Raw genomic sequence first — 26,167 nt, 5'->3', positions numbered from 1 at the left:
CCTTTTCTCAGGCCATCCTCTCTACCCCGTCCCCTGTCTCTTCAGCCGCAATTCCCAGCCCTGTGGCCTCCGCCCCTCCCTTCCGGCACCGCCCCACCCTTCCGGTGCTGCCCCCGGCCCGGACCCCCGCCTCAGGGGTCCTTCGCCCCTCAGGCCACGCCCCTCAGCCCTTGGATAGCGGGAAGCTCCCCAGAAGCTGCCGCGCGGGAGGGGAGGGCGGTGGAGGGTGGGGGCGTGTCCTCCTCGGTCCTGGGCGTCGATTGGCCGGGCCGCGGGCAGTGGGCGGGGCTGCTGGCTGGGTGTCGGGCTCCTGGGTCGCCTCCGGGCATTCCTCGCCGCTCCCGCTCCGGCCCTGGCTACGGCGACCTGAGAGTAGCGACTCCGGTTCGGGCATCATGTCTGACAAGCGGCCATCAGCGGAAGCCCAAGCCCGGCGGCTTCCCGACTCCTTCACGGGTGAGCCCTGTGCCCCTGGCGAGGCCCTTGGGGTCACCCGCCGCCCCTTAACCTTCTCTTGAACGAGCCTTAGCCCAAAGGTCCCAGGAAGGTCTCGGATGTTTCTTAGCCGAGCAACCGCTGCTCAAAACCGCGGTTTCCCCACTCGTACGCTGAGAATGACGAGCCCTACTTCGCGGGCTGGGGGTCAGGTTTAGGGATGTTAGGGTGCTGAGTGCAAGCCCAGTGCCCGGCACACTATGGACCCTGCAACAGAGGGCGCGTCTCCAGTGCCCACAGCCAGAGCAGGGGCTCGCGTTATCCAGCGGCTGCCAGATGCCAGGCCTTGTGCCAGCGCTTTCCGCTCATTATCTCGTGGCATGCACGCGGACGAGGACGTGCCTGAGTAACTGGCGGCCAGCGAGTGGTGGAGCCGGGCCCAGACCTGCACGCCACACCCGGGAGCCTGCGTCTTCGCCCCACTCCCCCTTCCTTCCCGCCCCATCGGAGGCCAGCTCCTTTACCCAAACCTCGCCCACCCCCAGAGTGCGCCGCCGTCCTCCCGAACTAGAAAGAACTCCTACCCCCCACCCCTGCCAATTTCCTATTAAGCCGCAAGACCGACTTGTGTAGTTTCGCCACATGTTCCCGACACATTTGCGGAAGAAAAGAAGGAAGTCTCTTTTTAGCATCCTTCCTGTATCTCTTTCCAGCTTCACTTTCTGCCCCATTCTGCCCCATCCACTTCCTTTGTTCTAGAAACCTCGCCTTCCGGACTTTTGTCCCTCACAAGGAACTGTAAGTTCCCCACCCTACCAGGGCCTTCCCAGTCTTGAGGCAGAAATTGTGTGAGTGACTCAATTTGTTGCCCTGTGACTAGTACCCTTGAGAGGGCTATCACCTAGAACCTTTATTGGCTATCCTTGCGGGGGAGGAGGCATTCATAAAGAGAGGCAATAAACCACTTGGGAGTACTGGTTGCCTCCCCGGGGCTCTTAGTGATTGATCCAAAGGAATTATTTCTAAGGATGGAATTTCAGACAGAATGACATAGTGAAAGAAGTTCAGGGGACTGGGTGGACTTTTCCATCACCCCACAAAGAACACTATACTGGACTTATTTATTCTGATTATTTGTAATGCCAGCCTTGTCCACCGATCCCATATGTCCCCTTTTCCTTTCCCCAGCAATCTTTGTCTTTAGTTCCTCCCCCAGGAACATCAAAAGAATTACAGAAATCTTATTTCCTCTTTTCTGTACCTTGGACAGTTATTTTCCCAAATCAGGAGTGTGACAGAGAGGATGTACTTGAAGAAACTGATACTCAGAGAAGTTAAATTACTTTAAAGTCACACAGTTTATAAGTAATGGAGTCATATTTGAAATCTGGGTTTGACTGATTCTAAAACCTGCCGGTATAAAAATTGTGCAGTCCGGCCTCTTTGATAGTCAGTTGTCTCTTCCTAGAAAGGAAGGTAGGCAGGATCCTTTCATCTGTACCCTGATGTCCTGGTGGGAAACTAAAGGACTGTGAGGACAATGTTAGAAGTTTGGTGAAACTGCAGTGGGAAATCTGTAGAAGTTCTTTGGGAATAAACATGATCTTTGTACTTAATGTTAGTTGTCTTTCATGGTCACAGAACAGCTTTCACGCCTAAACTCTTTGTTGGTTCTACACTACTTTTTAGACAGAAGTCTTTTAAAAATCTATTTAAAACTGTGCACCCTTTCCTCTGAAAATTATATATACAAACAAAATTTTGCTTGGTCGCTGTCACCTTTTTTTTTTTTTTTAAATTTATTTTTGGCTGTGTTGGGTCTTCGTTGCTGCGCGCGAGCTTTCTCTAGTTGCGGCGAGCGGGGGCTACTCTTCATTGCAGTGCACGGGCTTCTCGTTGCAGTGGCTTCTCTTGTTGCGGAGCACGGGCTCGTGGCATGCGGGCTCAGTAGTTGTGGCTCGCGGGCTCTAGAGCTCAGACTCAGTAGTTGTGGCTCACTGGCTTAGCTGCTCCGCGGCATGTGGGATCTTCCTGGACCAGGACTCGAACCCATGTCCCCTGCATTGGCAGGCGGATTCTTATCCACTGTGCCACCAGGGAAGTCCCGCTGTCACCTTTCTAAAAATGTACGCCTTAGAGACCTGACACTGGTAGGAAAACCACTACTAGAATTTATTAAATAGAATTTATCGAGTGCTTGCCATATGCCAAATACAGCCTAAATGCTTTGAAAGCATTATCGAATGCAATCCTCTAGCAGCTCCACAAGGAGAGTGTCATTATCTACCACTTTACAGCAAGAAAACGGAGGCTCAGAGTGGAAAAATCACCCACACCTGTGAACGAGGTTCAAACTTGGGCTGATTTTCCAAATCATTTTACCTATCCTAGAGCTGCTTCCAAACTGCATTCCCAAAAGGAGGAACTTGTCAAACATCAGTACTTCACTGAAGGTGAGAGACAGTAAATAAAGCCCAAAGGAACCTGGCTTCAATCAAGACCCCCTGGCTAGACAGCTCCAGAGGGCTGCTTCTGAGAGAAGCAGTGGAATATAAAAGTCCAAACTGCCCCTTTAGGATTTTGCTGATAATTAGTCTTAGGAACATAAATATGACCAAACCTAGGGCAAGACTAGTTTTTCTTAAAGCCAGTGCATTCGCTTTCTAATGAAATAATGCAGGTGGATTGCAAAGAAATGTATGGTTATAATTAAGAGCCATGTCGACAGAATAAATCCCTTCGGAAGAACGCCTGAAAATAAGCAGAATCAAGGGACTGATTTGTTTATTTCAGTTGTTATAGCCGACCAGATTGGGGAGAACTTTGTAATTTATTTAATAATTAATCTGAGTTAAACCATCAATGGTCATAGATTAACTCAAGTGACAACCAAGTCTACAAAAGTTGGCATTTATATAATTTTTTATAATTAAATAGGTCATTGGTTCCACCTGATGGTGTAACTTGTACACTGTAAAAGACAGAGTCACTGATCACCTGGTCAGCTTTGAAGAAAAAAATTTTTAATGTTGATAAAGTGATAAAGATTGGATTCAGTCTGTTTTTTAAGAAGATGTGGGAAAACGTTTTCCTGAAAATTACTGTAACCAGAAGAAATGAGCACCTCTCCTCTGTGTCTGCCTAGCATCTTGTGCCTACCTCTGTCGTAATGTTTATTGCACAGATTATAAATATCAATTATAATCACCTTTGTTAGACCAGGAGAGCTTCTGAAAGCAGTGATTGTGTCCTTCATCACTGTAATAAGTTCAGGGTCAAGTGCATAGTAGATTTGCAAAAATATTTGTTGAAAGTAAAAGGAAGCAGGGAGATAAAGACCCCCATAGAGTAGATCAAGTTGTTAAATGTTTGGTTACGTTGGTGGAGATGTTTTTCTGTTTACAGTTTATTTTTATTAAGTTTGTTACAACCCAAACTATTGATTTTAGGGTGTGGACATGTTCCTCATACAGATAGACTGTCTGGGTTTATATTATCAATAAAGGGATTATAATTGTTATGATGATGTACTGTACTTAAGGAATCTCCTCTTACTTATGAAAGTGTGGAAAGAGCAGTTAGAGGTCACAGTAGAAAGAAGGAAGTGTGTGTCAGTTGCCTGTTGACACACAAATCGTTCCTCCATTCTTTTTGAACCTTTGTCTATACTCTGAGCCTCTATACCCTAGATTAGCCTTGAAGATACGAGCAATAATGTGTCTGTCCTAAAATATCAGACAATGAAAATTAGATACCAGCCTTACCTAGTTGTGGATATGCACTGATGGTAGGATGGTATAGGATAGCGAAATGAGAGTGGAATCTCCAATTTGAAGATCTGAATTGAGACCTCAGTAGCATCACTTTGGGAAGTCTCAGTCTCCAGAGTCAATTCCTCGTCTTCATGTTGGGCTTAATCTTACTGTGGTATCTAACTCCCAAGGTTTTAAGTATCAAATGAGAAAATTCATATGAATGTACTTTTGAAACTTTAAAGTGTAAATTATTAAGATATTATTTAATGGGGAAAACAAAGAATAAAAAGGTTAACAATGACTGTTCGGGAAGCCTAGTAATTATACAGGAAATTAAAATTTATGCACAAAAAGTTGTATAAAAGACGGTCCAGGAAACTTCGGGACTCCAACTTACCTCCCCAAATGTGGTCTGTTTCTCCTCCAAAGACAGAGTCCCCAGGCAGGTTGTTAGTCGATATTTTCTCTATGGTGTTCAGGTCCCAGAAGGCAATTCACTTAATACAAAGTTTATTCCTATAAACTGTATCAGTAATGACCTTAAGGTTCTGATAATAATAATGGCTACTATTTATTGAACGCTTCCTAAGTGTCAAGCATTTTACATATTTTCTCCTGTAAGATAATGACTGTTCTTGTCCCTCATTTTACTAATGAGAAAATTTAGTGGTAGAATGGAAATCTGGCACCAAAACTCCAAGCTCTTAGCCACTGTTTAGCTACTCAGCCTCAGTTGAAGAATGGGAAACCTCATGATCTAGTTTCCTTATGCTTCTGTTTCCCATTATTTAATGAAAATGATGTTGCCCTCCAAAGACTTTTATGAGAAAAACCTAATTATAGTTACTTTTAAGATATCCAAGTAAAAGAGCTGGAAAAAAAAAACAAAACTGAAGAAGTAGAGGGGGTTTTGTTCTGTTTAATATATTTCAGGCCTAGTCTAAATTTAATTAACTTAATAACATTATGAAATTGTTTTTTTCTCTCCAGTTTTTCTGAACATAACTATTTTTATCTTTCCAGACATGGGTCATATTCAGCCCATCCTTCTACCTTCCTGAATTCTCTCACCTCACAGTTGAAAAGGGCTGATTTTAAAAAGAGAAAAGGAAAGAAAACATTTGGGGAAAGCATTATGACCACTGCTTTGGGACAGAGGACGATTCTGAACTGTATTCTTTTTTTTTTTTTTTTTAAGTAACATTGGTTTATAAGTTTCATGAATACAACATTGTATTTCTGTTTCTATCTACCTACCATACAGCATGCTCACCACCAAAAATTGATGAACTGTATTCTGGGATCCTGTATGCAGACATGTAATTTCCATTTATCTTCTGTAATACTCAGCCTTTTCTTCCCCTCCCCAGAAAACAGCAGTATCTGGGAATTCCCTGGTGGTCCAGTGGTTGGGACTCTGCGCTTTCACTGGCAAGGGCCCAGGTTCAATCCCTGGTCAGGGAACTAGGATCCCACAAGCCGCATGGCACGGCCAAAAACAAAACAAAACAAACAAAAACCAGCAGAATCACTCAATTCATTCAACAGCTGTTTACTTAACAAATGTTGTTCAAGTATCTGTTATGCACTGGGTGTCTTCCATGATAGCTCACTTAACTCTTCACACTGACCCTTGAGGGGGTACTCTTATTAGCCCTCTTCTTAGATGGTTAGAGTGAAGCACAGAGAGCTAAGACACTTGCCAAAGATCACACAGCTAATAAGTGGCAGAGCCAACTCTGAAGCCTTATGCTGTACTACTTTAACAAGACCAAAATCTCATGAAGAAGACACTGAATAAGATAATTACAAGTATGATAAGTAGTGTTTAGAGAGGGTGAAGTGCTATAGGTTAGGAGAGGGGACCCTATTAAAGACTCAGGGGTTCAAATTTAAAATCATTGATGATAGTCTCACCTATTTTTTCCTCCTGTTTTATGGCTAGAAATATTTGAATGAAGGAAAGCTACAGAAAATCCTCAAGATGCTTGGGAAATAAAATATTTATTTAATTTCCTGATTCTTCTTTTTTTAAAAAAAATAAATTTATTTATTTATTTTTGGCAGCATTGGGTCTTCGTTGCTGCACGTGGGCTTTCTATAGTTGTGGCGAGCGGGGGCTGCTCTTTGTTGCGGTGCGAAGGCTTCTCATTGCGGTGGCTTCTCTTGTTGCAGAGCACAGGCTCTAGGCGCGTGGGCTTCAGTAGTTGTGGCACGCTGGCTCAGCAGTTGTGGCTCGCAGGCTTAGTTGCTCCGCAGCATGTGGGATCTTCCCAGACCAGGGCTCGAACCCGTGTCCCCTGCATTGGCAGGTGGATTCTTAACCACTGTGCCACCAGAGAAGCCCTCCTGATTCTTCTTGAGCTAAGCACAGCATTCCCTTTATTTCAACTTTTATTGAAAATCTTTCTTAAAAGGACTAGTCCATTTCCTCTCCTTACTGTCTCATGGTAAACACATTTTGAGTTTTGTAATTCAAGTCACATAATGCTTCATCAGTACTAGTTCTTTTAGTCTAGTATCTACAGGTTTATAATAGGGCGGAAAAGTTATGGTCTTCAGTCATGGTTCTTAACTTGATACCATCTGGCCTGTAGCCACTCCAGTCCAGAGCATAATTTCTTCCCTAGAGGTTTAAGGATAAGGGCATTTGAAGAACTGTAAACCATGCCTAATTAAAATAGTCTTTTGAAAGATGGGTTATAGTGTGTGCTTGTTTGCTTTCAAAACCTCTGCCCAATGAACTGCAAGTTGCAGTTGCCAAGTAAACAGCATCATTTTTTCAACATCTGTTTATTGACACCCTACTATGTGCTAAACTCTGCTTTTCTCCCCTCTACCTGTTTGAATCTTTCTCTCTACAGGATGCTGCCTTCACTTTTGTTGTCTCTCTTCTCTTAACTCCTTTTTTCCATTTCTCTTATTTGCCTTTTCTTCTATCGTTTCCTTCCCTTTTCTGTCTTTCTCCTAAAATCCCAGTCATTTGAAAAACTCAGTCATAGTAAAATTTTGATAAATTGAAGATGTATTTATATTCAAATAAAATATTTTATCTGCCCTTTTGCCTGTTTCCGCCTTGAATTCTTATTTATCAGGTCTTTTAAAGACCTTGTTTCAAAACAAAGGGAAGAGAAACTAGGAATCTGGGAACTGTACCCTTACTTGAAATGCCAGAAGAAAGATCAGATGTCTTCTTTAACTCACAATGTCCTCCTCCTCAAATAGATGACTATATGAGATAGAACTAGAATGAGTCGTTTGGCCTGTGGACCAAATCTGGCTGACTGCTTGCTTTGTATGCCGCACAAGCTAAGAATAGTTTTTATTGTATTTATACATTTTTTTAAAAAAGAAGAAGATTTGAAACTTATATGGAACTCAGATTTTAGTGTTCATAAATTACATTTTCCTGGAACACAGCTTTGTTCATTCATATATGTATAGTCTGTGACTGCTTTTGCAGAGTATTCAGTGGTTGAGACCGACTTTCTGGCCTGTAAAGCCTTAAGTGTTTATTCTGTGGCCCTTTACAGGAAAAGTTTACCACACCTTGACATGGAATCTCCAATGAGGAGTAGTTGTGGCCAAAAAGAACACTTGTATGCTGAATATGTATGCTTGTAAGAAAAACTCAAAAAATGCCAAGACCTTTCGTTTCGACCTACTATTGCCCCTTAAAAGTTGCTATTAGAACCAGATAACGTGTTTTTGAGACTAAATTCTTAGCCATGCTATCTTTCCCCACCCAAACAACAACGTTTTTGGCAATTTACAACATGAAGCATTTCATCTGTATACTGGGAAAGAGGAAGGAAAAGATTGTGCTTTAAATGTTGGTATTTCAATAATTCTTTGGCTTACCTTTTGTGTAGTAATGTGTATGACTCAGTCAGATTTTCACATACTGCGTGAAGGTATGTTTCTGGCCTTTGCTTGAAGAAGAAATCCCGTATCTTTTGAACTTTAGAATAGAGTCCCAATGGTAAATGGAATTTATTATTTCACATGATTTCTAGTAGTGCCAAATTCAATCAACCGTAAAGGAAATCAGCTGATATGGGATCATTAACAATATGCAGTACTCTGAAATTATGCCTGTTATAATCTTGAAAAGAATATTTTACTGCCTGTCTGGAAGCCAACCCAACAAAAATTACTGTACAACTTGGTTTTGTTTTTTGTTTTTTCCATTTGTTTCATGGTTTTGTTTTGTTTTCTTTTGTCTCTTTCCAGAAATTCTTTTGCTTTAGTACTTTGGGACTCTGGAAGGAATATGTTATACCTACTTTACAGATTTTTGTAAACATGAGAAATAATGTATATATGGAGTTAGCTTGTGGCTGATGTGTGATAGGCATTTAATAAATGGTGATTATTAGTGTTAATAAAATGTACCTCCAGAATAAGAGAAATTTAAGAATTGTGTAATTTCATCTTTTCAGCAAAATTAGTTTACACAATAAGGATGTATGGAAACTTTGCTGAAAGTATATTCAAGGCAAAAGAGTTTCTAATTGAGAAAACTGGACACAACCTAAATGTTCATCATATGGAACGATAGAATATTATTCAACCTTTAATAATAAAGAGTATTTCCTGACATGAAAAAGTGTCCACAATATAGGGGGGAAAACAGATTTAAAATTATTATGTATACCATTATTTCATTTTTGAAAAAAAGGACACATATATATTGTGTGTCCAATAGCAAGGCAGAAAATAATCACCGTCCAGAGATATAAAAGTATAGATTATTTTTCTTCCTCTATTCTAAACTATAATTTTAAATGTTATAGTGACAGTATTTTACTTTTAAAATAAGAAAAAAAAGTAATATTTTTAAAAATTTACGTTAGTTTCCTGGAGGTAAGCCCAATTTGAATGCTCAATTAAAAAATGTTAATGTATGGGCTTATATCCATTTTCAATACCATGCTTTGGTTAAAATTTTATTCTACCACGGTTTTCAGGAAAGAGTTTTGTAGTAAAAGAAAAAAAAAAGTACTCTAAACCATGGCAAAGTGGTATTTACAACCAAGTATCATGGGATCCCTAATCTTTAAGATTGTTCCTACCCAGCAAGTATCAACAAGTATATCAACCAAAATGTCTCAGAAATACCTATTGTTCATTATTTGTCTTTTACCTCATAAAGGTAGGAGGGAGGATTCAGTCCTCAGGGTAATAAGTGGGAATCTTGAAGGAAATGAATTTCATAAAATTTGAGGGAGTAACTGAGATTTCTTTTCCTCTTTGGGCTGTACTGACTGGAAATGACTAAGAGTTTGTTTACAGCCTGGTGGAGTTTAAGCCTCACCTCTCTGAGGAATGTGATTTATGCACCTTTTTAAGCTATAACCAGGTGGGGAAGAGTTTCAGGGTTGAGAATGGGATCGTTTCATTTTAAAGGCACTAGAATATTATGAAATAGCACCATTTCTCCAGTGTGTACGCTCGGATTATTTCTAGCTGAGCATTTGAAAAGTGAAAGACAGGGCTTCCCTGGTGGCGCAGTGGTTGAGAGTCCGCCTGCCGATGCAGCGGATACGGGTTCGTGCCCCAGTCCGGGAAGATCCCACATGCCGCGGAACGGCTGGGCCCGTGAGCCATGGCCGCTGAGCCTGCACATCCAGAGCCTGTGCGCCACAACGGGAGAGGCCACAACAGTGAGAGGCCCACGTACCGCAAAAAAAGACCAAGTCCAGTTTTCAGAAAATCCACTTAATTTCTTCTTCCTCTTGATTTGCGTTCAAATCCCATATACTCATCTGGGGTTTTCAACAACATAGTGGAAATTGAGCACAAAAAACCTGGGCTGTACTTTCCCGTTTGTCCTTATGTAGATAATAATTCAATAACTTAATAATTTGATTCACTAATCAGCTTCTTGAAGGTCTTTGAATGTCCAGGCCTAGCCTGGCAGGAGGGAGGCACGAAGTGAGGGAAAAATTAAGTAGTTTCAGAGGCTTTTATCAAGAAGAGTAAAAGCCACCTATTTTCCCATTTTTCATCATGGAAACTGAACACTTGAGTGAAATAGGAGAATGACAGAAAACTGTCATCTGTGTTTACTGAGCACTGCCTCAGTCCTGCAAGGCCAGTCTGATTATTTCAAGTAAGGACACAAAGGTTCAGAGAGGTAAAGATCGCACAACTAAGAAGTCACAGAAAGTTGAAACTTAAACATTCCCTATTCTCAGGAAATTCATCTAATAAGGGATATAAATGCACAAGAAATTACATATCTAGTTGGAAAACTGGCTAAGTACTTTATATCCACTCTCTGCAAGGTACTGTGCTAGACATTGAGAATATAAAAATAAAAAAGAAACATCTCTGCCCTCAGGGAGTTTATCATCTATTACAGTTCAGGACACAGAACTTTGCCTGGAATATGGGAGACTTGGGGCAGTATTTTAGAAAGCACCAAATGCTGTCAGATAAGTATTTGTGGCCCATCTCTTCCTTGTTTGGAATTCCTTTCATTTTGGAAACCTAGACCTGAGCCTGGCAATGAGCCTTGAGACTGTCTCTTGCTATAAATAGGCACAGCTGGAATTAAGGGGGCTTCCTCTGTAAGAATATCAGATTCATTCCTGGAACTCCTACCATGCTTTCCCAGCTTGGATTCTGTCTTGAGGAAGTGCTCCAAACACAACAACTTCTTTAATTTAAAGGATTTTTTTTTTTTTTTTTTAAATTCAGAGGCAAAGGGTCAAAGAGTGAATTGATTTAGAACGTGGCCTTTGGAGTGAGAAGACCTGTGTTTGAATCCCAAGTCCTCCATTTTGTGACCTTGGGAAAGATGTTGCTTCAGTCACTTCATTTGTACAGTGGAATTAAAAACACCTAACTTCCCAGGGCTTTGTAAGGAGTAAATGAGATACGTGTCTAAAGTAATTTATTACAGTGCATGAAGTATAACAAACTGTCTAAAAAGGCTGCTGTGATTCGTATCCGTTATGACAGCACCTGATAGGCTCCTTCACCTGTGGAGAAGTGGCGTTGCTTGGAGTATTCTCTCACTGAACATGTCCGTACCCCTCAAAATGATAACTTAGAAGCCTCCAGGATTAACTTAGCTCACTTTTACTTAAGTACGCATTAGGATGTTAACCTGACACTATGACACAGGATCGGAAAACTACAAAGTCGTGTATAACCAAAGTACTCGTGTATTTCTGGTTTTTCATCTTATGTTTTAGAGCACTTGACCTGGATACCCACGTGTGTCTTTTCTTCGTGCTCCCAGCCGTCACTCTGCTTCTTTCTTGGCCTCCTATTTATTCAAAGCCCCATCTTGCTGCTGTCTTCGCCCCTCCTGATCTGAGTAGTAACCCATGCCTGGCCTACCTCTTCCCCTCTGACCACCTCCCTCCCTCCCATTATTAAAAGAGCTCCTGGAAAGACAGCAGATGCCTTCTGTGGTTGATAAGAAAAGCGATCTATCCTTCGGCCTATTCAGTCCCTCTGTCCCCCACAGAAAGGAAAAACAAACTAAAAACGAGGAAGACATTGGACACAGAGAGTGGGAAACACAACTTAGGAAGGGAAGGCAGTTTCCCAGGATGACAGTGAAAGGCGATCAGAGGGATGGTTGCTGCACCAGGAACATGAATAGGTCCAGACATGACTCCAAGACTCTTCTTTGGAAGGTGAAATTGGTAGAATACCTGAGCCTGCTGAAAGGAGGTGTAGACGATTGATGAAGTGTTTGGGGTTGAATCAATAAGTACATTGAAAACTAAGCAAAGGGGAAAAAGACAGACATTGACTCCAGAAAAAAAAAAAAAGTTGTACAGGAAAAGAAAACGAATTATGCTTCACTACGTGGCTTAGCTCTGAATGGCATTTGCATATTCATGAAATATAAAATTTGATATTGATCTAACCAAAATTATGATGCAATTCCAAGGATGGGTATATTTATGTGGGGGGGAGGGGTAGAAAGTCAACAGATAAAGCTCAACACTGAAAAAAGCAACAAATAACCAAACCAGTGTATTATTTAGAAACAGGGGGGTTAAATACGACAATATTCAGCCGAAAGAGCGGTTGCCTTGAGTAGAAGAAATTGCAAGAGGTGAGCAGGGGACTGCCCTCTTGTACTCGTGGAACTGTTTGACTTTTTTAACTTTATGCAAGTTTAACTGATAAAAAATTAAAACTAAAACAGAAGAAGCACAAATGCATAGCGACAGGCTAAAAAAGAAGGTGAAAGAACACTATCTAGAGGGGAGAAACATAGGTGACAAATTTTATTTATTTACTTCAAAAAATGCATGCACATAGAAAGAGTTTGGAAGAATATTTATCATCTCTGAATTGAATGATTTTTCCCTTCTTATACTTTTCTAAATTTTTCTGCAGTGGGGCATGTATTATCTTTGTGATCAGACAAAAGCTACTTCAGGGAATTCCCTGGCGGTTCAGTGGTTAGGACTCCACGCTTTCACTGCCAAGGGTGCGGATTCAATCCCTGGTCGGGGCACTAAGATCCCACAAGCCTCATGGCGCAGCCAAAAAAAAAAAAGAAGGAAAAAAACGATTCCATGTTACAGAAAAGGGAAACTATTAGAAATGTGAGAGGGAAGCTATGTACAAAGATGTTCGTTATAGCATTGTTCATAATAGTAAGAAATCAGAACCAATGTGGATGATACATTGTGCATATACCCAGTGAGATATTTTACAGGTGGCCTTTTTAAAAAGAGGACCTAAATGAGCTTATATGCGTGTATCATAGGATTTTCACCTTTAATTGTGCTGTACCCTCGGCTTCAATTCACTTTGCCCTCCTTCCCCTTTTCGTTGGTATTTTCCTTAACCATTACATCCTGCAAGAAGCCCCTCTGACAACCATCACCATTGCCTACCCACCCCACCCCACCCTACTTTCACCTCCATCCCAGTGGTGTGGTGTGAGTTACCCCTATTCTGTGTTTTCAAAATATGCTGAACGGACACTGTATCTGCACTCAGTATTATAATGATCTGTTTGTCTGTCTTGCCCGCTAAACTGTAACCTTCTTGGTAGTTGGGATTGGCTCTTACTTTTATCACTTCACTGCATAATAAAAATTAGGGAAAGTAGCACCTGCACTTCAAGGTTTTTATGAGGATTCGATGGGAAAATACATGTAAACAGCTGGTGTTCAGTGAATAGCAAGGATGAAGATGATGGGGGGACCATGCTAAGAACAGTGATAAGAGCTGTATGTTTTTGGTTTTCACAGATAGCCCCAGTGCAGGCCTGGGACCTTGTGGATGGATTTTGGTGGCCATATCATTCTTGTTCACAGTTTTAACTTTCCCATTGTCAATATGGATGTGCATAAAGGTAAAGAATATTTCATCAACATCTGGAAAGGGGTCAGCTCCTAAGTACATAAGCCCACTGTGTGTGTGTGTGTTTGTTTGTGTGTGTGTGTGTGTGTGTGTGTGTGTGTGAGAGAGAGAGAGAGAGAGACCATACTGGCCTATAATTCTTAACTCTAGTCACCAATTATCATGGAATCTTAAGACTTCTTTTCAGCCACTGCCCAGTCAGCCCCTCCTGACGATTAAAGTAGGGATCACCATCTAAAATTTTCTGGAGTCAGGGATGTGGGGTAGTCCTGTGAGAACAAGTCCTCCAGAGTCAGGATGCTGAGGTGTGACTGCTGATGCCATTATTTACTGTGTGACCTTTGCCATGTATAATGTGAGGAAATAGCAACACCTGCTTTATAGGGCTGTTGTGAGGATTAAATGAATTACGTACTTATCACAACACCTGGCATGTGTTAGTAATACATTAATAACGTTAATAATGTCTATAAAGTTATTAATACTGTGATAAATGACTATCATTTTCATATTCCTAAAAAGAGAAAATATGCTCTAAGAATTTTCAGATTATGTTACTATTATAATTTAAGGAATCAGAAGACAAGCTATGAGGACTTTAGCGCTTTTTTTCCTGTATTGACAATGCATGAGTAACTGGATAATAATGTTAACAGCTGAGGAGCGTGGATTTGCTTCTGTATACTCTTCTATACTTTCCAGATTTTATACAAGGAGTATCTATTGCTTTTATGATCCATAATAAAAGTAAATAACTTGGTTATTTTGGCAGGGATGATTAAACATTAACCATGTTACCTATAGCTATTATCTGGATTATAGAGAAGAAAAGAAAATAGAGGCATCTCACTTGTTTGGAGCAGAAATATGTATTTTGAAAGCTATGCATATAAATACTTGTACTCCTCATGTTAAATTATTATTTGTGCTTTTAATCTAGATCATAAAAGAATATGAAAGAGCCATCATCTTTAGACTGGGTCGCATCTTACAAGGAGGCGCCAAAGGACCTGGTCAGTACTAGGATTCTGAACTGTTTGCCTGGAGAACGAGATTCGTCCTTTTACTGATGTGATTTCCCTTATGAGGGTCTCTGTTGACTCAGAAGAGAGTTCTCATAGCAGAAGTTGTGCAACAATAGCAGTGCTGCCTACCAGAAATTACCCTTTCCCCTGCCTCTCCCCTCCCTTTCCTACTTGAGTTGATAAGTTTATCTTAGGCCAAGAATAGCCACAGCTATCGAAATTAGAGCGTGAGAGTCCCTACTGAAATAAATGCTTTCAGTCATTATTTTTGGCAAACTTCGATTAAGCTCCCACTGAGTTCCAGGCTCTGGGAATTCAAGGGAGATGAAAACACAGTCCCTGCCCTCAAGGATCTTACTGCCTGGAGGTGGGACACCAACAAGGAAACAGGTAGTTACAATCCCACGTGATAAGTATTATGGTCAAACAGTCACAGATGGCTGTGGAAACCCAGAGAAGAGTGATGACCCCAACTAGTGGATGCTTTCTGTAGGTGACATCTTGCCAGGAAAGGGTGTGAGGCAGGGGAGAGGTGTTCCCAGCACAGAATATGTGCAGAGCAATGCAGAGGAGAGCATTGTAGGCTCAGGGAACTGCAGGCGGCCCAGCCAGAGTGCAGGACGGGAGGAGAGCGTAGTGGGTGAAGAGGTAAGCGGGGTCAAGGTCGTGCAGGACCTTGTACGGCTTGTTCAGGGGTTTGTGTTGGTTCATAGGAGAGAAACTAGAAGGATTAGAAAGATGACTTGGGAAGTGATTGCGTTGGTCTAAGGGAAAACAAATGGGCGACAGTAACAGTGAAGTAAGGAGATGCAATCCACAGGTCTTGTGGGGACAGTTAGATGTGGGAAGAAAGAGCGGGCGTCGAGGATGACATTCCTGGCTTCTGGCTCATTCACTGAGGTGAACTGCTTTCTTTCGGTTTATCAGGTTGATTCTGTTAGAACTGAATGGTGCGGTGAGCTGGTCAGGTGCTGGTGTCTCTCTCTAATCTCGTGTATGTCTCTGTTGCAGGTTTGTTTTTTATTCTGCCGTGCACTGACAGCTTCATCAAAGTGGACATGAGAACTATTTCATTTGATATTCCTCCTCAGGAGGTAAGGTTGTCTTTTGCTGTGAGTAACTGAGCTGTCACCGGGGAAGGGGCCTGGCGTTGAGAGGCAGCAGGGGACAGTAGTCAGAGCACGGCTTTAGAGGCTGTCTGCCCTCACCATTTTCTGGCTGTGTGACCTTGAGCAAGTTCTTTAACTTCTCTGTGCCTCCGTTTCCTCATCTATAAAATAGAGGTTATAATAACAGGACCTACTTTATATGGTTCTTGTGAGGAATAAATGAGATACTCTATGTAAAGTGCTTAGAGCAGAGGCTGATAGGTAGTAAGTGCTATGAAAGTGCTTGTCGTTACTATTATTACAAAACGTACTGTCATGTTAATGTAAGTATAATATTACTGTCATCACCGTTGTCATCATTTTTACTACCACACTTCTCCTCTCTGGGTTTCTGATACGATATTCTTCTTACGGTTCTTGACTGTATTCTAAATAAATTGGTTAGAAGCCAAAGAATTAGAAACTGCCCCTTTGGTACTTTAGATAAGCATATCATGTTTTATATTAGTAATTATTTCAGGCTTTTTCAAATTGCTCCACAAATCACCATTGAAACGCACAGCAGAACCCAGAAAGTAGATGGTTGCAGTGAGACAGAGGAATTCCTCCAAACTACAGTGGTGGAGCCAGGACTCAAAGGCAGCTCTTCGGATTCCCTGTGCAGTGCTTTCCCCACAGCTCCATGCTAAGTGCATCCTACAGCAGGTCCGTCCTGGCCCTTGACGCGGTGATGGCCATCCTGGCACTCGTGTCTAAGGAGTTGTAATAACCGTCGCAGACAGAAAGCCTAAAAACATGATGACGGGAGGGACAGAAGAAAACGGCCAGTGTTTTCTGGCCACAGGCCAGGTACTCAGCAGAGTGGTGGAGCCTTGTCACAAAATCCAGAAACCAGCTCAGGCATTTCCCTGCTGGCACTGAGCCAAGTAGTTAGGGAGGTCAGACTTCATAATCCACACATACCGGGTGAAACCGGAAATCATTTTCACCCCCAAGAACAAGACTGAGAGCATTGCTGTATTCTCTGCGTGGAAGATTGGCCCTTAGGAGCCCCGTTCAGGGCAGCGGGGAATTCTCCTGGCACTTTCCTCTGTAAACATGGCAGGCGTCTGGCAGGGTCACTGTGAGCTTCTGCCTTCCAGCTGCTTTCTAAACACAGAGCGGATTGGAACTTGGCAAGCAGTCCTTTTTCTGATCCCCTGTGAACTTACTGCGGAGGGAGATAAACACTCCGCCTACAATAATCAGTAGATAGCGAGGATGCAACTTTACAAAGCTCCAGCTGTGGCAGAGTCACAGTGGCAAGAACTCATTTAGAAACGATACACCTTTTCCCATCGCATCGTAGGAAAAGATTAATTTTCACACAAGATGGTAATATACTGTGTATCTATTTACAAATCCCCCACTTCTCTTCCAGGTTAGAAGTATTTTTAGGTTACTAAAAAAAAAGGATTACTGCTTTGATGCCTTGCAGAACTAAACTGCTGTGTACTATCATTGTTTTTATTACTTTCCACGTACATAGCTCTCTACACTCGCAAAAGGGCTTCGTTTCCAAACATCTTCTTCTTTGACCTTCAGAGAAATTTGCATAGACTTGGGCCGTATTATTAGCCCCATCTCACAAATGAGGAATCACTAAGTCCGTCTAAAGGCCTTGCTGGAGGTCACCAAGGGAGGTGCCGGCAGAGCTGAAACTATAGTTGGGGTCTCCTGACTCTCTCACTCCCACTCTTCATCCCTCACTGTATTCCTGGGACCACGTTTCAGTCCCGTTCATCTCTTGTCTACTGACGCCAGTGCTAGAGATACAAGACAAACTTCCCTCAGGACGTTCATAGTCTAACAGAGAAGTGATGATGTAGATAAATCGTGTCACTGCAGTGAAGGGGCAAAGGAAAGCGTGTTTAACTCTGCCGAGTGAATCAGGGAAGTTCCATAGAGAAGAGGACACTTGAGCTGTGTCTTAAATGATGAGTAAGGACACTCCAGCCTGAAGCCGTGGGGGAGAGGGAAGGGAGGACATGCAAGGAGAGGGCCATCTGCAGAAAGGCCCATGGTGCACGTGGGGACCTGCATGTCATCTAGCATAGAGTGTGTGCAGGAGTGGGGAGGAATGAAGCCAGAGGGCAGATGTCAAAGGGCTTTACACCAAACCAAGGACTTTGCCCTTGGATGTGCTAGGAAGCACTGATTCATTGGGTCCTGTTGAGCATTTCCACGTAGCCTGCTGTAAATATACTTCCACCTGGTCCTCACCCTACGAAAACAGTTCCGTTCACTTTTTGTTCTAGTAACACTCTGCTACTTACAGTTCATCAAACCTCGGCTCCCTGGTACCTCTGTTCCTTTCACACATTATTCTCTCTGCCCTGAATACTCTTTCCCTCTATCCTCAGAAAATGTTTATTTCCTTTTTCAAGGCTTAGTTCATGTATCACCTCTGCCACCTAAAACTGTCCATCCTTAGTCCCTTAGAGCTTCCCTTGATTCCTCAACCTCTTTGAAAGTGGGAACCAAGTTTTTTCATACCTTTATCCCTGGAACATAGCACAGTGCCTGCTGCTAACCGCTACTAAGTCTCAGTATTTGTTAAGTGATCGAATGAAGAAATGGAATTAATAAATAAATGAATGTACTTTGTTAAAATTTTGTAGACATAGTTAACATTCTAATGCTTTGCTCTCTTAGTCCCTTGGGGCTTCTGTCACAAACCACCATAGACTATGTGGCTTATAAGCAACAGAAGTGTATTGCTCACAGTTCCGGAGTCTAAGGAGTCCGAGATCAAGGCACCAGCAGCTTCGGTGTCTGATGAGGGCCTGCTTCCACTGTCTTTTCATTGTGTCCTCACATGGTAGAAGGGGGGAGGGATCTCTCTGGGGCCTCTTTTCTAAGGGCACGAATCCCATTCACGAGGGGTTCACTCTCATGACCTAATCACCTCCCAAAGGCCCACCTCCACACACCAACACATTGGGGATTGGGTTTCAACATGGATTTTGGGGGAACACAAACATTTAGTCAACAGCACTTACTAAAGACGATGAGCTAGTGTTTTAAGGTGTTCTGTCACATACCATTCCTTACGGTTTTATTAAAGAAAGAGGTGGTTGACAGTTGTAAAATTGCTTCCTTTGTGTTGCAGATCCTCACTAAGGATTCAGTGACAATTAGTGTGGACGGCGTGGTCTACTACCGCGTTCAGAACGCTACCCTAGCTGTGGCGAACATCACCAACGCTGACTCAGCAACCCGTCTTTTGGCACAAACGACTCTGAGGAATGTCCTGGGCACCAAGAACCTTTCCCAGATCCTCTCCGACAGGGAAGAAATTGCACACAACATGCAGGTGAGGAGTGCACCAGTGCTGCATCTCACAGAAGTTGGAAAATAAAGCAAAGGGTCAATGGGTATTTGAGAACTTTTCATCAAGTCAAGTTGGGGGATCACCGGCCTTTTTTTCTTTGTAGAAAAGTTTTACCAAACTTGATGGAAGGGGATTTTTTTCACATAATTAGCTCCTGGGTTAATAACACTCCGATGTGTGCATTGTTTTTTAATTCCCTCCAGTGTGTATTTTTTTCTCCCAGAATTAGTGTTAACCTTTTTCTTTAGCATAATAGTTCAGAGGCCGTTCTGCAAGATAGCGCAGGTGTAGTTAAAGCCACATTCTGTGCGAGTCCCGTGACTGCCTTTGCAACTCTTACGCTTTCCAGTCTTGCTTACGTAACAGATGACGAATCAAACCTGACTTGTTCAGAAAAGATCAAGTACTATAAATCTGAACTGTTATTATTTGTATAGACTTCACTGTGTGTGAAATCTCTGGTCTTACTTGATGCCCACAACAACCATATGAACGAGAATAGAATGATTTCATTCCTACCGTTGTAAAGGGAGGATACTGAAGCCCAAAGAAATAACGTGGCTCACACAGAGTCACATTGGCTCAGGAGTCTGCTGGCCACCTGTTTTTATAAGTGAGGTTTTATTGGAATACAGCCACACCCATTGTTTAATGTACTACCCATGGCTGCTTTTGACCTACAAGGGTAGGGTTAGTTGCAACAGAGACTGAAAATAAACAATCACTATATGACCCTTTTAGAAAACGTTTGCCAGCCCACGTTAGCTTATTAGTAACGGAATCAGGATCCGCTCCCCAGTAACCCAGCCCCCCACTTCAGCCTCCCTGCCTGCATGGATAACTGATCTCTCTGCAACCCCCCACCAGTGCCTCTCCCGCTCCAAATCCCCATGAACAGAGCTACCTTAGGCCACGGGGTGGGGCTGAACATTCCTAGCTTCCTTCTCTCTTCCTAACAGACTACTCTGGATGATGCCACTGATGACTGGGGAATAAAGGTGGAACGTGTGGAAATTAAGGATGTGAAGCTCCCTGTGCAGCTCCAGAGAGCCATGGCTGCTGAAGCAGAGGCATCCCGGGAGGCCCGAGCCAAGGTAACCTTTTTTTTTTTTTTTGTAGCCCGTTTGTTTTTCCTGTTGAGTTTTCTTTTTTAATTACACAAAGGAAAACGTGTTTGTTGTAAAAAATTGAAACGATCCTGAAGTAGTGAAGATGAAGGCTCTCCCCGTCACTTTACATTTCCCCCAGAGGCCAGCACTCTTCACAGCTTAGTGTACATACTGGAAGATCTCCATTTGGGGTTTATTTGACTAGGTTGTTAGTCTACTGGCTTGTTTGGTTTACAAAAGTGGGATCATACAATACATGACTGTTCTTCACCTTGCTTTTCTCACTCAACAGTATCTCCTGGGAATAGCAGTGCACAGAGATCTACCTCGTTCTAACTGCACATCCCATACATTATTCTCCCAGTCCCCTATTAAGGACACATTAACAGTTCTGACTTCAGAGCAGATGGGCAATTGCATCAGTTTGCTTACCATTCATTCCTTCCTTATTTTTGTCTTCTGTTTCATTCTCTGTCTTTTCCCAGGTTCTTCTTTCTTCTTACTATTTCCTCTTCCTTTCTCTCCTCTTTTCTTTTTTTCACTTCTCTTTCTGTCTGTGGCCTCTCCCGAGGTCACAAGTGCACGTCTGACTCCCAAGTGCATGTCCCAAGTGCACGTCTCCCCAGTTGAACGCTGAAGGAGACACACCAGCCCCGATTCCAAATTCACAGCAGAGTGATTCTTTTCAGTCCAACTTCACTCAAAGATCCTAATAAGGTCCCACGGCCCCTTACCTATGAATGGGTGGAGGAAGAGGGATAGTTTTCATAGGAGTGGTTGCTGTGGATGTGACAGATCTCCTAGGATACCAGGAGCGAAGCAATTTGTTGCCGTTAGAAAACAGTAGTAACTGGTGATAATTGGCTAACCACAGAATTACGAATTAGAAGTAACTGCCTTGATTTGACTTCTGAATCTTTTAGGAATTAGGGTATAAGTGGATCCAAAAATTAGGTCTTGACTTGGCGCTTGCCCTTCCTACATAATTAGCCTCCGTTTATACACTCAACATATAATAGACTTTCTCTGTCTTCCTCACAATGGTCCCACGAGGTAGGTGCTATCCCATTTTAAGAATAAGAAACTGAGACTCAGAATGTTAAATACAGTAAGTCCCCTACATACGAACCTTCAAGTTACGTACCTTCCAGTTGCGAACTTTCAAAGATGCAAACATGCGTTAGTGCGTGTCCAGTCAACATAAGTTAGTGCACGTGTCTGGGTTACGTTGTCGTGTGCGTGCATCCTCTCCAAGTGGTTGTGCTTTTGTGTACGTTACAGTACTGCATAGAGTACAGTAGTACAGTATCTTTATTTCAAGCCCAGGATGTCTGGAAGCAAGTGTAGAAGCAGCGGTATATAGCCAATTGTGTTAGTTGGGTACCTAGGCTAACTTTGTTGGACTTACGAACAAATTGGACTTACGAACGTGCTCTCAGAGTGGAACTCGTTCGTTTGTGGGGGACTTACTGTAACCTTTCTGAGGACACTCAGCTAGGAAGGGTTAGGTTTGCGATTTGAGCTTAAGACCATCCAGACTCCATCGCCCCTGCCGTCCCCACCACTCCAGTGATCTTCAAACTTTTTGCTCATGTAACCCCTCAAAGAACTTAGAAAAACTCTACGTCCCATCTCACATCTTAAATAGACATGTAAAATTTTTCATTTTGAATGTATATACTTGTCAAGCATATAAGTCCTGGCATGTTTTAAAAATTGACATTTTGAAATGAAACTGTTAACATCATTCTTTTAAATGTATCCAGTGAAATTTCGATAATGTAATGATTTCATCCTCTGTTTTATAGAATGATGAAAGAATAAGTTCTTTTAGCAATTAGGAATTTTTCATTTTTTCTTTTTCTCCTTGAACTTTTATTTCCATTCCACCTCCCCCACAGAGTCTTTTCCTAATATAATGTATTTTGTCCTGAATTATTTTCTCACCCTTCTGGAACACATTTAGTATATAAGTTAAAATATTTTTAAAATTTCTCTGACTACAAGCAAGGGTCTCAATGAGATGAATGAGGAATGAATCCATGTCTTTGTAGATGGTTGTTACTTATTGCTAGAATAAGACAATATTCAGCATCAATTCTACTTTTCATTTTTACAGGTATAAGGAGTAAGAAACCTTATTTATATAAATAAGTAGATGGAATTGGAAGGTTTTCTTTAAGTAACTTTATACAATTCTTAGCACTCCCTCTGAATTTACATGCTAAAAAATCCTACAGTGATCTTTCATCAAAAAATACTTTTAATTATCCATCCGCTTGCAGTACAATAAGGTCCTCTTCCCTTTCTTTGAAATCAAAGCATTGGAAATCCATCTGACTTGCAAAAGGCTTTGTATCCAGTCACTGGGGTCATTCACTTTCTCAGCCCCTACACAGTATTCTGAATCGTCCCCTTGTTTGGTGCCCTAGAAATGGGAGAAAGGCAATAAATAGTAAAAGAGAATGTCTTGCCCTCGGGCACATATTCACGCAAATCAGTTACAGGAAAAAGAACATACAGGAACTGAGTCTGGAAATTGATTTCCTTAGAATTATTCTGGCTGACTCTCAGGAAGGCTCTGTGTACCACCTGAGCTAGACGTACCCCGGTTTGAACTGCTCAACACCCGCCTGTGTTCTCTGGTTTGACTTCTCCTTGCCACTGTTCTGTAGGTCATTGCCGCTGAGGGAGAAATGAATGCATCCAGGGCTCTGAAAGAAGCCTCCATGGTCATCACCGAATCTCCTGCTGCCCTTCAGCTCCGGTACCTTCAGACACTGACCACCATTGCTGCTGAGAAAAACTCGACAATCGTCTTCCCTCTGCCCATAGATATGCTGCAAGGCATCATGGGGGCAAAACAGTGAGCCATGTAGGCCGATGCAGAGATGACCTCTTCCCTCCTAAGGATGAAGTGGGGACCAAACCAGCCTCTAACCCATAAGGAGGGAATAGGGTGGGAACCTTGACTTTCTTCCCTCCCTTCCTTTTTCCATATGTTGAGTGTGATGTTCTTAGAACGTGTAGTGCTCCTGGCTAGCCACAGATGAAGGTTGTTAGCTTGTAAATAGTACGTGAGAGTGATGATTTATGTAAGATAATCTCTCACTCTAAAATACTTCAAAGTTCGTATTTTTAGATTGTTATGCGATAGGTTAAATCCATCTTCTTTCGAATCTCATTGAGTCATTCTGTGCCCTCTGTCAGCAGCCAGGCCAAAAGGAGGAAGGCAGACTATCATCCCAACCCGACACCCTGGTGGGCAAATGTTTTGCAGAGAGCAGTGACCTCGGGCTACAACCAGCTTCTCTGGGCCAGATGTGCCTTACTTCCGGGGAGTCTCAGCTAAGGAAATTTCCCTAACATCAGTTTACCTTCTAAACTCAAACTGCCCCACCCACACCCCCCGATGCTGCAAAATAATCCTTACTTAAGGGTAGACATGTCCTTGCCAGCACCTGTTAGCACTGGAGAAAAAGGGGAAGACCAAGGAAAATGATGACCCTAACCCTTGAAAGACTTCTAAATCCATTGCTGTAGACGTCCTTTTAAAATAACATGGGTGGTTTGTTTTTTTAACTTCTCTGAGCCCCTTTATGAGTAAATGATTCCTCTGTGGTCTTTCAAACCAGCTAAATACTTGTCACAAAAGTGCTTTTTTTTCTCACTTTTGCCTATTTTCATATATCAGGTTCTAAATAGTTTTGATTTTTTTAAATAAAATTTTCTCTAAGTTCTATAAGCCATTGTTTATATACCCATTTGAATAGCTTAAGGGAGTAATACTTTAGAAAAATATATCTTCAGAAAACCATTATATTTTCCTGTCTGCATGCTATCGACTCGTGTACACTGTGAGCTATCTTGGTTACCATTCATTAAGTAGTAGAAGGAATTCATAGTCTCTCGGGCACACAATATCCAAGGAGCTTGGGAAGATGCTCTCAAGCTTAGCATATCTATATAGGTATAAATCCTTTTTATTTCCCTGGTGATTTTTTTTTTTTCTGTCGTATATGGTGATGCTGAAGGAGGAAGTGGTCAGCCCTTCTGAACCACCACTGCTGTAATATTAAGAAGCATCTTCCGTTTCACAAATGCCTGTGAAGCCAAGTAGCCTGGCATTCTTCTATTGGTCTGGAAAGCCGCCTGGTGACATTTGTACCACTTCCTCTTTGAAGCTCTGAGTTCACCTAGAAAAGTCTAAGAATAGCAGCTTCCTTACCCAAAGCTGCCCTTCATATCTGTCCTTAGCTGGGTCACTCTGTCAAATCCCAGCCTACGAGAGTCCCCTCCTGACAGCCCATTTCTAAGGTTATTTTACAAAACCTTGAACCACCGTGGATCCAGGTGCCTGGTAGAGTTCATTAGATATACAATATACAGAGCATTCTGGCTTGGAACTCAAGCTGCATTTATATTTTGAATTTTTAAATAATGATTTTGTCTCTTTCATGAGGTGGCTCACCCTCGACCACTGAGGACCAGGAGACAACCACATATCCTGGCTGAAAATCTCTTGTCAGACTTAGAGGTTCAGTGCTTTCTGTTCCTTGAGTCTATCTCCAGATACCAAACAACCTTCGCTCTTCTGCCTTGTGGATTCATAGTCCAAAAGGTTGGAATTAAATTGCCTGGGAGTGAGGAGGCATAGAAGGAGCTCTAGGATGACAGTGTTAGTATGAGAGTTTTTTCCAGGTGGCCTCCCTTTCCAATGCTGTACATAATAAACTGCACTTTTACTCATTTTCTTTGGGTGAGAGTTTTCTTTGGGTGAGTCTCGTTCTGCCTGCATTTCGTGTATGTGGATTTCGTTTTTCAGAAGTGGCACATCAGTTCCTCCAGTCCTGGACTAGCCGCTTTGGCTTCTGTGTGCTTTTCCTGGGCCAGAGGAGGAGGAGAGGCCGTGGTCCATCTGCCGTCTCTCATGTCTTGGCTCCCTCTGGTGCACCTGCCTGCAGTTTCCCTGGGGAGTTTGAGATCACTGAATCCTTGGCTGAGCTCATTTCCCTTTGCCTTAATCCAAACAGGACAGGACCTCACTTCTTACTGTCACCCAGCTAATCACACTGGCATACCCCCTACTTAAAAAGAGAACTAGGGCTTCCCTGGTGGCGCAGTGGTTGAGAGTCAGCCTGCTGATGCGGGGGACACGGGTTCGTGGCCCGGTCCGGGAGGATGCCACGTGCCGTGGAGCAGCTGGGCCCGTGAGCCATGGCCGCTAAGCCTGCGCGTCCGGAGCCTGTGCTCCGCAACGGGAGAGGCCACAACAGTGAGAGGCCCGCGTACCTCAAAAGATAAATAAATAAATAAAAGAGAAATAAATGATATAAAACTAATGGGTGTTACCTGCCACATCCAACCTTCAAAGAACCATCTTGAACTAATGGCTACCGCTTGTGGAGCACTAGGTACCTGGCCCTGTGCTCGAATACTTATACATACATTCTATCATTTCATCTTCAAAACAACTTGATGAGGGACTTCCCTGGTGGTCCAGTGATTAAGGCTTTGTCTTCCAATGCAAGGGGTGCAGATTCATTCCCTGGTCAGGGAGCTAAGACCACATACCTTGGGGCCAAAAAACCAAAACATAAAACAGAAGCAATATTGTAACAAATTCAATAAAGACTTTAAAAATGGTCCATATCAAAAAAAAACTTAGAAAAAAGGACTTCCCTGGTAGCACAGTGGTTAAGAATCCACCTGCCAATGCCAGGGACACGGGTTCGAGCCCTGGTCCAGGAAGACCCCACATGCTGCGGAGAAACTAAGCCCCTGCACCACAGCTACTGAGCCTGTGCTCTAGAGCCCACGAGCCACAACTACTGAGCCCGCATGCCACAACTACTGAAGCCCACGCGCCTAGAGCCTGTCCTCCGCAACAAGAGAAACCACCATGATGAGAAGCCAGCACACCGCAACAAAGAGTAGCCCCCGCTCGCCACAACTAGAGAAAGCCCGCGCGCAGCAACGAAGACCCAATGCAGCCAAATAAATAAATAAAAAT

General features: G+C 42.6%; 1 protein-coding gene across 1 annotated transcript; it reads left to right on the top strand.

Annotated features, from left to right (window-relative positions):
• Positions 1–271: 271 nt before the first annotated feature.
• On the top strand, positions 272–24,903 carry STOM (stomatin). Its single transcript, XM_004325153.4, has 7 exons — positions 272–456; positions 13,427–13,530; positions 14,479–14,551; positions 15,575–15,657; positions 18,824–19,027; positions 20,005–20,139; positions 22,830–24,903. The coding sequence occupies exons 1-7, from the start codon at positions 396–398 to the stop codon at positions 23,022–23,024; spliced, it is 855 nt and encodes a 284-aa protein (XP_004325201.2). The 5' UTR covers positions 272–395; the 3' UTR covers positions 23,025–24,903.
• Positions 24,904–26,167: the final 1,264 nt, after the last annotated feature.

The sequence above is a fragment of the Tursiops truncatus genome, chromosome 6, assembly GCF_011762595.2.
Source record: "Tursiops truncatus isolate mTurTru1 chromosome 6, mTurTru1.mat.Y, whole genome shotgun sequence".
Classification (NCBI taxonomy): Eukaryota; Metazoa; Chordata; class Mammalia; order Artiodactyla; family Delphinidae; genus Tursiops; species Tursiops truncatus.
The sequence above is the reverse complement of the archived record's forward strand: the minus strand, read 5'-3'. Positions and strand labels throughout refer to the sequence as shown.

Bases quoted from the DNA above. Each gene is read 5' to 3' on its own strand.
- STOM (XM_004325153.4), top strand. From the start codon at position 396: ATGTCTGACAAGCGGCCATCAGCGGAAGCCCAAGCCCGGCGGCTTCCC. The intron at 14,552-15,574 runs GTCAGTACTAGG...TCTCTGTTGCAG, and splicing joins AGGAGGCGCCAAAGGACCTG to GTTTGTTTTTTATTCTGCCG. The intron at 15,658-18,823 runs GTAAGGTTGTCT...TTTGTGTTGCAG, and splicing joins TTGATATTCCTCCTCAGGAG to ATCCTCACTAAGGATTCAGT.